Source organism: Pseudopipra pipra, chromosome 2, assembly GCF_036250125.1.
Source record: "Pseudopipra pipra isolate bDixPip1 chromosome 2, bDixPip1.hap1, whole genome shotgun sequence".
NCBI classification, from domain to species: domain Eukaryota; kingdom Metazoa; phylum Chordata; class Aves; order Passeriformes; family Pipridae; genus Pseudopipra; species Pseudopipra pipra.
The window spans coordinates 29699245-29712205 of NC_087550.1; the positions used below are offsets into that span (position 1 = coordinate 29699245).

General features: G+C 46.0%; 2 protein-coding genes across 5 annotated transcripts in view; one reads left to right on the forward strand and one right to left on the reverse strand.

The window, feature by feature from the left end:
• The window catches only part of NRIP2 (nuclear receptor interacting protein 2), a 20309-nt gene continuing 7348 nt past the window's right edge, over window positions 1-12961 (forward strand). The window contains exons 1-4 of the mRNA XM_064644794.1: window positions 1-231; window positions 4866-5030; window positions 9747-9829; window positions 10265-10392. Coding sequence (XP_064500864.1) covers window positions 1-231; window positions 4866-5030; window positions 9747-9829; window positions 10265-10392 — 607 coding nt within the window. The remainder of the gene's footprint in view (window positions 232-4865; window positions 5031-9746; window positions 9830-10264; window positions 10393-12961) is intronic.
• The window catches only part of ITFG2 (integrin alpha FG-GAP repeat containing 2), a 26269-nt gene continuing 19345 nt past the window's right edge, over window positions 6038-12961 (reverse strand). For 2 of the 4 annotated variants that reach the window (XM_064644764.1, XM_064644763.1), the window contains exon 12: window positions 6038-9339. In XM_064644764.1, the coding sequence (XP_064500834.1) occupies window positions 9119-9339 (221 nt within the window). In that variant the 3' untranslated portion in view covers window positions 6038-9118. The remainder of the gene's footprint in view (window positions 9340-12961) is intronic. The other 2 variants (XM_064644767.1, XM_064644765.1) reach the window with 2 other exon arrangements.

The following is a 12961-nucleotide window of genomic DNA, read 5'->3' on the forward strand; positions in this document are numbered from 1 at the left end:
ATGAGCACAAAGAAGAGCTGCCACCTGCCACTGGGGCAAGGAGACCAGGAGGAAAAGCAGAGTGAGGGTACTCCTGAGCTGGAGCGACAGGAGTGTGAGATGGAGCTGAGGAACAAAGCTATTCTGCAACAGAAGAGACGCCTTAAACAGGCCACCCAGTTTGTGCACAAGGACTCTGCTGATCTGCTGCCCCTGGATGGCTTGACAAGGCTTGGCACTTCCAAGGATCTGGTGAGTCCAGTGGGACCCCATTTGGGAGGGAGTCCTCCTAATAGCTTTCATCCCAGTTGGGAACTGCTGTCAGGTTTCTGAAAGGATCATGGACAAAGATGAAACTTCCCTTCAGGATGATCTAGAAGCAGGTCAGGGTAGAGCGAAAGAGTGAATCACTCATTTATATGCATCTGTACTCTCTATACATCCCCATAGGAACCAAACTCCTCACAGAGGCAGGCAGATATGGACTGGAAGGACTCTCCAGTATCCAAGTTTCTACTCACCAGTACCTATATATGTTCATGTGACATGTATATTTCCATGTGGGACATATCTGAAAACCCCCATCTATTCCTGCATGATCCAGCTCAAACGCAGACTGCTTTCCAGACTCAGCAGGGAGGGAAGCACAGTTCATAAAACTCTGAGAGGCTTATGTTTGACCTTGTCACCTTTTTGCATTATTTTCTCTCCCCTCACTCTCTGGATTTGTGGAGGGGCAAGCACGGGGCAGGACCACTAACCAGGCACGCAGGCAGATGCAGTGCCTGGCACTTGTGGATGACACCTTTGGGGAGGTGGCATGGGAGTGTGGCCTGTGGGCATCTTCTTGTGGAGATGTGGAGCAGGAAGCATCAGGAAGGGAGATCTGTTCCAGGAGCCTGGGCAGTCTGTGGTTTGGAGGGACTTCCCCAAGGCTAGAAGCAGTCTCCCCATGGGATCTCTTGCTGGCTCAACTGTACATATACTCCTCTTGCTCTGGCAGTTTTGCTGTCTAGATTTCCGCTGTGGAGTTTAGCTGCTCAAGGATGCAGAGGTCTAAACTATTTTTCTGAAAGAGTGCCTAGGTCTAGTTGTGATGGGGGCACAATCACTTATTCCATCTGTGCCTGTGGGTGTCATAAAAGATCTTGCCCCTCCTTGCAGTCTGTGCTTCCCTCTGTATCCTCAGACAATCACAACACCGCAGATGCTCATGTATGTGTGTCTCCCATCATTTCCCGGCTCCCGTGGCAGGCTCCAAGGCTGCTGGAAGCCAGGCACACAGGAGCACGTGTGTGTGGGATGGGCAGGGTCCCTGGCACTGGGCCTGAGTGGGAGCTATTCTCCTTGCTGAACCCTTCAGCTGCAGCAGCTCTGCCCTGCGCAGACGAGGGGTCAGTGCCACATTCCCATGCTGGCACACCCTCCTGTCTCCCACACCCAACACAGCTGCCTCAGCAGCTGCTGAGAGTCTGTGGCTCAGCAGGGTAAAGGGTGGCTCTTCAAAGTCACCCTGAGCTGTCGCCTTGTGTTCTGCCGGCCCTTCACAGCTGCACACACATGGACGTCAGCAGGGACTGGTCTTGAGTGTCCCTCTGGCCCTGCACACTGTCACTGCTGAAGTACGAGAGGGAAATCACAGAAGCGCTGTCTTAGCAAGGAACAGGGACTCTCCTCCCCACAGGGAAGGAGGTCTGGCCATGCTGGAGCCCCGAGGGCTCCGCTCAGGCTGGCAGCACAGGCAGGCAGGCACAAGCCCTGCAGCATTGCAGCTCAAACATCTCCTCAGGAGGGCACAGCCAGACATACCCCTGGGCCTGTCCCTGGACAGCTTTTGGCAGGGTACGGGAAGAAGCCACTTCTGAGTGGCTTTTAGTGTGTGTTTGTTGACCCCAGTCACCAAGGCAGAGAGAAACATGTCTGCCTGCTTTGCTTTGGAATTGACTCTTGTCACACCATGCCCCAGAGTGACAACTGGCACCCTGAAACCACAAATGCTCACTTGAGCAAGACAGTCCTTGTCCAAATCACTTGCCATGAGCAGCTCTCCTGGTTGAATTAACCATTCTAAGCGGGAGAATTCCCTGTGCGTAGATAGCATGCAAAACACTGCAAAACACTGCATACTTCATGTTTGGTCCACAACAGAATAGCTGAAACATTTTTACCATGGAGCTAGGGGGCAGTGAATAAGGCATAACATCTTTTCTGACATGGAGGTTTTGCTCTGGCATTAGAGGGCACAAAATAAAGTGTGGCCCCTGTGCAAAGTTTGCATACATGGGACCTGTGTAGTACCTCCATTTCTGCTTTACCTTGGAGCAAGAGGAGAATTAAGCCTGAGTAATTCAGAAGTTCCTGCAACTTGATGGGATACTCTGACGTTGCTGTGACACTTTGGGGACTGCAAGTTAGAGTCCAAAATATGCTTTTGGCATATATCTCCTGGCATTTCTCCAGCCCTATGAAAACCCCATCTATGTTTCCTAAATTTATATGGATCCCTCCTGGAGGACAGGAATACAAAAAAGGAATGTACTGAAAACAAAGCAGCAGTAGGAAGTGCTGGAGAGTTTGATCTTGGACAGAGAGCAAAACACCCCAGAGTCCTATAGCACTTACACTAGGAGGAGAGTTTAATTGATTCCCCAAAACAGGTCTCCATTGACAGTACCAAAGACTCCAGCTGTGGCCATCCCAGATGTCCTAAAATTAGAGTAAGGCCTCATGTAATTTAAAACTAAACATGTGCTTTCTTTTGCAGTCACAGGCTGTTACTTTTTGCCACTCCTCTCTTGTATTCTGGGTGTTCATTCAGCTTATGCAATGCATCCAGCAGTGCCTGGGATTTGATGGGCCCATCATGTCTCCAACAATGAGTAATTACACATTTCTATGGAGATCTCACATTTCCAGCTTTGTAGCAACAAGCATGATTTATTTTTTCCTAATGCCAAAATAAAATAAGTAGCTACATGAGCTACACATTCTGCAAGTACCAAGAAGGTCTGAAGATCTGGCTTCTTGCCTCCCAAAAATCAAGTTCCCCAGCTCGTACAATGTCACTAATCATAGCAAGGCCTTGAGATTTCATACTAGAGAGCCTGAACCTTCCCTAAGTTGCACTGGCAACCTGCTTTGACCCTTTTAAGTGCCCTGAGAGGGCCTCCTTTCCAGCTGCTGGCCAAAACATCCTTCAGGTCCTCCCTCACCATCCTCTAAATCTAATTGTTTCTGACCAGCCCAAGAGAGACAACAGTCTCCCATTCTCCATCTTCCTGGTGAGAGAGAAGATAGGAAGGGCCCCAGGAGTCTGATCTTGATCAGATGACTCCACATCCCAGCAAATCCCCATCAGCACTTGGCCTCTTCCCAGCCTGAGTGACAAGATGGGGACAGAGGTGGCAGCTGCAATTGGCCTGCTCTTTCTGTGGGAAAGGTTGCAGGGAGAGGGAAAAGTCCTTTGCATGTCAGATTGTGAGAGATAGGAGGGAGGATGGGAATTCGAAGACCTGCTGTTTATTCCCTGCCCTTTTCCCATGGCCCAGATGTTAGCTGGCAGGCAAACTGGCACTGTGCTCAGAGTACTTAGGGAGTTAAGTACAACAACCAGCTGTGCTGTGGGCCGGCACAGTAGGCTGGGAAAAGACTGGGAACAGAGGGATATTTTTACCTCACTTTTTCAACTACTGCAGTGCCTCCCACGCAGCATGTGAATGATCTGACCCTCACCCCTTGAGTGACAAGGAAACAGAGGCATGGGGGACTTGGCATCTTGCAAAGAGCAATGCTGAGTGTGACCAAAAAGCCAGTAACATCTGTCCTGCTCCAATCATTTGCCAAATACGACCAGTCAGGGCACTTCAAGTGGCAATTTACACACTTCCCTGGCCTCAGCCCTCTGACCAAGCATGAAGCTGGTCTGAAGCACATGTATGCTGTGGGTACCCAGCTCATTGGCAGGTCTGGTGTAATTCATGTGTTTGGCCTGCACATTGACAAGATCCTACATCAAGCTGCTGCACAATCTAGGATTTAATTTATCTTTTAATTTTTTTTTTTTTTTTTAGAAAGATAAAAACAGCAGTTTATGCTGTAGCACATTGACCCCTTTAGATTCTTTGCCTTTCTTCACTCAGGCAGTTGTTACTGAGAATGCCATGGTCAGCTCTGAGCAGCTGCTCTCCTGGAGAAGGGCCATGGGGCCAAGTACATGGAGAATGGACAAAGCTTCCTCCAACAGGCCTATTTCATTGGTGTTGCCCACTGTTGATTCAGTAGCAGTGCTGGATCAATACTGGACAAAAGCTAGAGCATCTCATGGGGGGGAGCAGAGACAGGCTACAAAGAACACTAAAAGCTAGTTTTAGTTTCCTCTTCAGGGGAAGCTTTCTGCTTCACTACAAATAATTGCTTGTACACCTAAAATTTCTAGAGTCCTGCCTTCTTACCCACAGGTACACATCACACACATGCTGCATTCCCTGTCCCCTCCCACATTAGAAGGTGTGAATGTGCCTGGTTGGTTGTCAGCACACACACTCAGCAGTGTATGGCAGTACCTGAACAGGTATGAGACTGCCCAGTGCATGTTTAGCTGAAGGAACAGATATGTGTGGGGAGACCATGCATCAGGCATGTTTTTCTCCTCCAACAGCTGCATTCCAGAGATCTGCCTGTCACAGACATCCCAACACTTTAACATCACCTTAGTGGCTACAGAAAAAAATCTTGGGATTTAAAGAAAGTTTTTTGGGATAAGCCTGTCTTTCATCAGAATGATCAGTTGGGTTAGGCATTTGCAACCTGCTTCCCTGAGCTAGCAAATGTCCTTGTCCTTAGCTTCATTCTTAGCTGGGATTTCTCTTTCTTTGTGATGGAGACAGCAGCCACACAGTGTGGTCCAGCGGCGCCTCTTGGAAGGCAATCTGAACAAGCTACGGGTTCAGTCTGCACGGGTACAATCTCCGCTGGCAAAAGACCAGGATGAAAAGATGGAAAAGGGAGAGAACAGGAGAAAAGAGACTTCACCCCTGCTAATACAGTGCCAGGTAAGGCAACAACACGGTGCTGCTGATTTCACAGTGATGGCAAAAGCTCAGAGCTCCAGCTGCCCCCCTCCTAAGGGCCATGCTGAGTTATAAATTGCAATGCCAGCTGCAGTCAGAGAGAGCAGATTTCATGCATGGCCTCTCTTAGAGTCTGGATTCAGGTCTTCCAAAGCCAGAGGAAAGCCTTTCTGCTACATGCATTCTAGTTGTCCATATTTGAGGATAAATTACCTTAATCACATCTCCTTCCTTTGAAGGCCAGTTTTCCTATGATAGGAGGTATTTCATAACTGCATACAGAAGCAAGGAATGTCTCCTTATCACTTAAAGACAAGTGACCCTAGTTGATTTACACTTGCTGGATCCAGTCTGGTCTGATTCCCTTGGGTGTCAGAGGACCTCCTCAGAAAGTGGCTAAATGTGCTCCGAATTAGCATTGCTGCATCTCTTGGTGGAAGCAGTATTTTTAGCTCCCTTTTCTTCTTATACCTTCCTATACAGCGGAGCACACTAATCCCTGACCCTTGTACTTCAGAAAGCACATCCAAAAGCTGTGCTCCGTGAAACAAGGCTGCATGGTTGAAGCTGCTCAGTAATATGCAGATATGAGGCTCACCAAGATACAGACCTGGTACAGGGTGGATACAAAATACATTTTAAAGTTTTTAGCTGTTTTTAATTCAGTTACCTGTCCTAAAAACATCTCCCGTGTTAGACAGTAAAGACTACACTTCCAAGAAAAACACATACACATTTTAAAATTCAGTTGGCACTAAATTACAATATGAACACAGCATGGTAGCAAGTTTCTGAAAGGCTGCAAGCAAAGACACTGTCTAGTTTGTTTTGCAGTCTTTACTGTTGCAGTCAGGCATTGCTTACCCTGAGTTTTAGACCTTAATGTAGCTAGGTTAACATAACCCTACTTGGGAACAGACTAGTAGGATAAATGGCTTTTTAATATAATTTTTCCAAATACCTGGAGCCTGGTTTTGAGCAAATGAAGCTGTTTCTTTCTCTTTAATAATCACTCTTTATTGTTCTGTATGAGGAAATTCAGTGACAAAGTGTGGGGGGTTTTGGCAGGCATGTACATTGAGCAAGGACAAGCACGTACAGGTGTTGTATCCCAGGGGCAGTAGTTAAGTCAGCAGCAGGGTCCACTAGTGGACCGTTTGTGTTTCTAATGGACTGGACCCCAGCTGTCACACACATTTTATTTTCCCTCACAGAGGAGGGTTAATGAACATCACAGTCAAGGAAATAAGTCTAACACAACCTGAATTCTGCACAGGCATTTCTCTCTTTTTCTGCCCTTCTCTAAGAGCCAGTCACTGTTTGTCACACCTAATCTTCTTACACTGAAGGAAGGGGAGCTCTCCTCCCCTTCTTTTTAGTCTTGTTGCTTTTGATGTTCTCATTTGTGAACTTCAAAAACCCTCTCCTGTCAGTAACAGAACTGTGGCAGGAAATAGGACTCGGGCTGCCAGTTCATTTTAACCAGAGAGGTGAGCTGGTACCTTTTGGAGAACTGCTTGATTATGGTCCAGTTTTTATTAGAAATGGAACACGACCCCAGTGAAGTCTCTTTTCCCTGACAGCACCTCCTGAGAAAAGACAGTCTACCAGCTTAAAGCTGCCGTTTACACACAGACAAATAATTTCAAAGTGCTAACAAATGCATTAACTGACTTGGAACTGAACTTGCCTGGGGAATAAGTCCAAATATCTGTAGACTTCAGTGCTACAGGGAGGTTCAGGCAAGAAGTGTTTTCACTCTAACAGGTTATAGTTGCCCTGTGCCTAAGGCCTTTTTAAGTCTCAGAGATCAGAGACAGAGCCAGTCTGTAAGAGTTGTACTGCAGAGTCCTCCTATTCCCTTAGGTGGCTTGCCCACATGGTATTTTAGCAGAATTGTCCTTTTTTGTGACAACTTTTGCAAAGCACTTTGGAAAGCTTATCATGACGGAGATGCATTACAGAATCAAGCTGTTATTTTGTTCTTGTGGAGCTTGTCTCTTGTTGGCTTGGAAATAGATGATGAAAGAGTCCAGTGCTGTCCCAGTCCACTTTTCCTCTATGCCAAAGCAATCTGGGGTTAATCAGCCTTTTGTTTGTTAAAGCAGCTTCTTGACTTTGGAACTTACATTATTTCAGAACACACAGTTCTTTATAAGTGGTGATTCTTACTGATTCTCCTTCCTCTCTTTCTTGGAAATCCCCATAACTGACATTTAGATAAAGACTAATGGTGACTGGTAGCAAACTGAAAATTCTGGAACAGAGATGAGAGTGGGTAATGTGATGAAAAGTCCTCTTAGGCCAGGAAGGCTTGCAGTTCTCATCAGCTGCCTGTGTAGTCCTTACCTCAACTGCGTTGTATTTGTGGTATGCTGGATGGAGGACTTTCCTCAGGCTCCTGGTGAGTTCTCTGGACAAATAGTGGTCTAATTTGAAAGTGGATAACTTTTGTGATGCTGCTGGAACTGATAACTGTGCTGGGCTGTTTACACTGAATGAGATTAAATGTCATTTTCTACAGAATAATCACTGTCCTGTTATATGCTAGCAAGTTTCTAACTTGCAACTTTTCCAGCCTGCTCTGAAACAAAACTCAAGAATCTGCCTAGTGATAGAGTTTAGGCTTATTATAACAACAACAGCTCATGCATCTCAGGTCAGCCTGCTCCCAAAGTGATTCCTTAGTAACTGCTATCCATGCTTCAGGTTTTCTGTTTCTGAGAAGCTGATACAATGCTTTTTCTGCAGCTGGGCAATGAACAGTTGGCTTCTGTGAGCCAGAGGGATGGTTAATGCTTTCCCAGTAGAATCCATGTCTGTTACTGAGGAAGAGCTGTTTCAGCTGGACAGTGTTGGCAGGTTGCAGCCTGGGCTAATGTGGTGGCACACGTGACCTGAGACTCATGGTCAGTATACCCACTTAGGCAGTGAGGAGGCACAGGGAAGCCTCTTCTGTGAAGCACAGTAGAGAGGATGAGGAGACAGACATTTAGCACACATCTGCACTCTGTGCCTTTATCTTACCTCTCTGCTCAGTCTGGCCACAATCCTCGTAGGCAGGGCTGATACATCAGTGAGGACAAGACAGCACAGACATTGCAGAGCTCTAAAATCAGAAGGGAGGCATTTTGTTATAGAATCACAAAATTATTTGGGCTGAAAGGGACCCTAGTGATATTGTGTCTGTTTGCAGCATTCCAGTATTTCTCACAAGAGATATTTTGTTCTTTCTTTTTGTAACTGCTCACAAATAGTTCATTTTTGAAAATGGAATCTTGGAAATACTGGAGCTCTTGGAAATCTTGGAAATAATGTAGCTCGCTCTCTGTTATGATTAATAGTCAGAAACAGATTTAGTTAAGAAATCATGGACTTGAAACGTTTTCCTTGACCCTACTGGTGCTGCACTGAGTACCTCATAGCCATGCTGGTCTGCTTAAGGTGATCAAGCATTTAACCTTCTTAGGAATGAGCAAAAGGGTAGAGTAGCAGTGGGAGGTCTGTTGCTGCTTCTGGGTGACTAATGGCACAGAGTACCACAGTGAATGGAAGAGAGGGAATCACAGGAAAAACACAAATGACAGTAGGGGAAAAAAAGAGCCTCTCTAAAGGGAAGCTTTGTGGCTGGCTTTTTGTGGGTCTTGGTGCAAGACAGAGCCTTGAAGAACTAGGCCATCAAGAATGGATATTAGGCACTAGAGACAGGTGAAAAACATATTTTGTAGATGGCAGTTACCCCATCTTTTCCAATTCCTTTACTAAGTCCTGCTCCTCCTTTTTTTCCCTGAACATAATTCTTATCAACGTCCTTGATAACCCTATTTTTTCAGACCTCTAACATATGTGAGACCTGCTGTTACTTCATCACCTCTGGCCTGCCATTAAGGCAGAGGGGGCAGAAAACATATGGCAAACACATTTCCTTTTCCCTTTCAAGTGCAAAGGGGTGAAGAAATGAAGTGAGCAAGGCACTGGGGATTATTCCAGTAAGATCAAGCACAGGTGACTGGGGTGCAAGGCATCCAGTCTTTCCCTTTCCTAAATGACACCAGCTGTTACTATTGTAGTTATAATATCATGTCATATATCCTTGAAGAGCTATATAGGAACGTAATGTAAGCCCTACACAAAATAAATACCTTCTGATTAGGTTGTGTCTTGCATTCAGGAATCATTTGAATTTGTCGGTTCATCTCAGGGATATATGTGCTGGCTGCTTCTGTTTCCGACTTCTCCCTCTGGAAGCTCTTCAACTGAAAACAAATGTCTAGCCCTTGAAAATTGTTACCTGCAACACCAGAAGAAATGGAGAAATGACAAAGGCTGTAGCACATGCCTGTATTCCTTTAGAAGCTTTTGTCATATCAACTATTGCTCTGCTAATAAAGTCCATGGGGGTTTTCTGAACAAATTCACTAATTATGCATCTCTTGGCAGGAACACTGTTAAGGTAAAGTCCCTAAAAACAGATAAATGTCTGGGCAATCAAATACAAATGAAAGAAGACAAATTCAAAAAGAAATCTTTGACAGAGGTTTGCAGAGCACTGTGGAGACCACCCTTGTCTTGGATAAGTCTCCTACCTTCTGACTACTGCCTAAAACACCACATCTTTGGCTGTGTTGCTCAGAAAGTTAGAGGAGTGAGTACGCCCATTTTGAGCCCACAGTAATCATCTGTTGTTGTTTTTTCTAGTGCCAAGGTCAGGTATTGAAAGCGACTGTTAACACTGGGTGTCTACCGAACCTCATCTCCAAGAGCTGTTTAAACCAGCTGGGGTAAGTCTTTGCACAGTAGAAGAGGAGAGATGACTAAAAGAAAACCTATGGCAAGAACCTAGGCACCCTTGATTCCCCAGCCCCAATGATAATTACCAGCAGCTTTGCATGTGCACACGGCTGTTTAGGAGAAGGTGCAGAAGGTGGGATACAGGGCAAGGCATCAGGAGCACTGGCAAAGTTGTGTGAAGACCCCAGACTGGGAGGCAGAGCTGTGTCATTCTGTCTGTGTGTAGTGCAAGGCAAAGCTGCCCAGCTGATGGCTAGTGGTGAGGTTTTGCTTGTTGAATCTGCCTCCAGACATACTGTGTGAAAGAGATTCCTCCTCTTGTGGGCCTATTCCCAATGAGAACAAGAAGAACTGCTGTCAGTGAGAAGTCCTGTTTTTCCTACTCTTCCTCCACTTGAGGCAATAACACTTCTTGTGTCCCACAGGCTGGAAGAAGTGTCTGCCATGGACTGTGGAGACCTCTCTCTTCCTATCCCCAGCGTTGTTGGCCGAGTAGAACATATGGAGTTGCAATTTGGCCCGGAGACAGTGTTGTGTTCGGCACTGGTTGTAGGTGAGAGTGCCAGCCCCTCATCTCCCCTATTTTTCCTCTGTTGCTCTTGCACTGTCAAGGGCATTTAGAAGGACCTTTAAGAAGAGTGTAACATGGTAGGAGGTTGGTGATGTGGTCGCTTCCACTGCTGGCCAACATCATTATGCGCTGTGAACACGTTCAATCTAACCAAATGCAAAGGGCATAGGAAGGGTACAGAGAAGAGAGAAGACACAGAAAGTGGGAAGAAATGATGTGATTTTTGGTCTTAAAAAAGGATGTGGAAAATTCTCATTTACATTCTAAAATGGACATTTGTTAAAATTATGCAGAAGGCTTGATTAGTCCTCTGGTGCCCTATGTTCTATTGAATGGGCACTTGTATCTCTGGCTGAGAGTCATCAGAGAAGGCAACAGAGGGTACAGCTTATTCCCCAGAGTGTTTCTCTGTGTACTCATCTGCTTCTGCTGCAGGGAGCACCCTGAAAGAACCTGGTAACCACAGAGTGCTGAGTCTCCCTCAGTGTCCTGAAGCAGGACCCTTTGAAGGAAGGAGCCATAGTACCCAAGGCCAAGTCAGCAGGTGCTGAGGCACGCCCATCAAACAGCAGAAAGGCTGCATGTTCCACATTCACATCAAGCTGTGAATATGCTGAAAACAACTTAGTTGTCTTTTTTCCCCCTTGTTCTTTATCCCTATTAATCTTCCAGCTTTACTCTCTTGCCTTTATCTGTTTCCTCATCTTTGATGAGTACTATTCATCTTCCAAGACCTTCCTTGCTCCCCCTTTTCATGCCCATTCTTCCCATGTTCTTAGTCATCTAGAAAGAGCTTCCTCTTCTTATACACTCAAGTTCACTCTTCTCTTCTGTTTTTTCCTGTACTAGTTCTTGTCCTTTATGGAGAATCTGTATTAGTACCATCACAGGTGAATTTAGCCCAGTAGCATCTATCCATTTTGCTGGGATGTGGAGATGTCTGCCTGGAAGGAGCAGAATTGCTACCCTTGTGTCATATACCTCCCTGTACACACAGTGCTCTTGCTTATGTCATTATAAATAAATTATAAATTACAGTCCCTTGTTACAGGGCAAGCTGGCATTCAGGAGACATGGAAGTGTTAATGATATTACTGGTGGCTCCTGATTCCTGCAGACTCCAGGACCTGGAAATTCCTCCTTAGCTGCCACTCAAGTCCAGATGGGCAACTCTAAGATGCAGGAGGTCACTCCCACCCAGTCCAATGCATGTTCTTAGTGGCAGGTTGAGGTAGTAGCAAGGCTGAAGGTATATTCCAAAGAGGCACATACAGAAAGGACAGAGACAAGCCACACAGATCACCGCATGCAGAGTAGCCTTTACCAGCAGGCACATAAATACCAGCACAGATAGCCTAGCCCTGGTCCTCCTCTCCAGCTGACCAGGATTGAAGTTCATCATCAGAAGTTCACAGATCCTCATTCTCTAGATTCACAAGCACAGTTATATTCACAGTCTTCGAATAACAGCACAGCTTCTAGGTCTGTTTTATATCCATGTCGGGACCATAGGCCCCCTACCTAGCCACTGACCCAGACCCTTGAGTACAAAGCCACAACCTCATAGAATCAAATTCATCAGGAAAACATAAACACACCCAAGTCTTTCTAGTTAGTGGCATTTAGATCTCTCATGGTCGTGCTCTGTCCTCTTCAATTGCTGACTTATAAACCCAAGGCCCTTGTGACCCCAGTCAGAGCAGGTAGCCAGAGCTCTCTTGCATGCTGAGCGCTCCAGTTGTTGGCACCAAGACCTACAAGCTCTGTGATCCACAGTCTTTATTCAGTTACTGGAACTCAGACCTTGCAGCACACATCGTAATCCCTCCACTGCTGGCACTCAGGTGTATAAACTCTATGGCACCCAGACTTCTCTTGCACACTGGTGTCTCTGGTTGCTGGCACCTGTGAGCTACGTCCTTTTCTCCAGTTGCTGACACACACCTATGAGCCCTATGGCCTGTAATCCCTTCAGTTACTGGCACCTCCCTTGCCAGTCCCTGAAGTTAGTGACATCTACAGCTATTTAACCCATGGCATGTTCTACACTTGCTGACACTGAAGACTTGCAGCAGTCAAATGTAGGATAGAGAAGTTACACAGAAAAATTTACTTAATAAAATTATCTAATAAGATTGGATAAATTGCAGCCATTAGGTGCAGGGTTTGGTCAGACAAGTGAACTGACCAACTGCCTGATTGCATGTGACTGCCCCCTTATCCCCTCTCCTCTCCATTTTTCCATGATTGTTCTTCCCTGATTCACCCTGCTGCTTGCCATCCCCTGCCTTTGGTCCTTCCCTTACACAACCCACAGTAAGTTTTATGAGATCCCACAAGCCCCTTCTGACATTTCATATTAAGTTTCAAACAATCCCACGCCCCCACTCAAATATCTCATAATAGTCAAGATAATCATGGTTTCCTCCTCTTATCAGCAACAAAGTTAATTTTGACCATCTTCAGGACTGTGCATAAATAGCTCCTCTAATGGCTTATCAGTCATTGCCAGAAGAGTGCTGACTTACTATTGTCACTGTTACCACGTGCT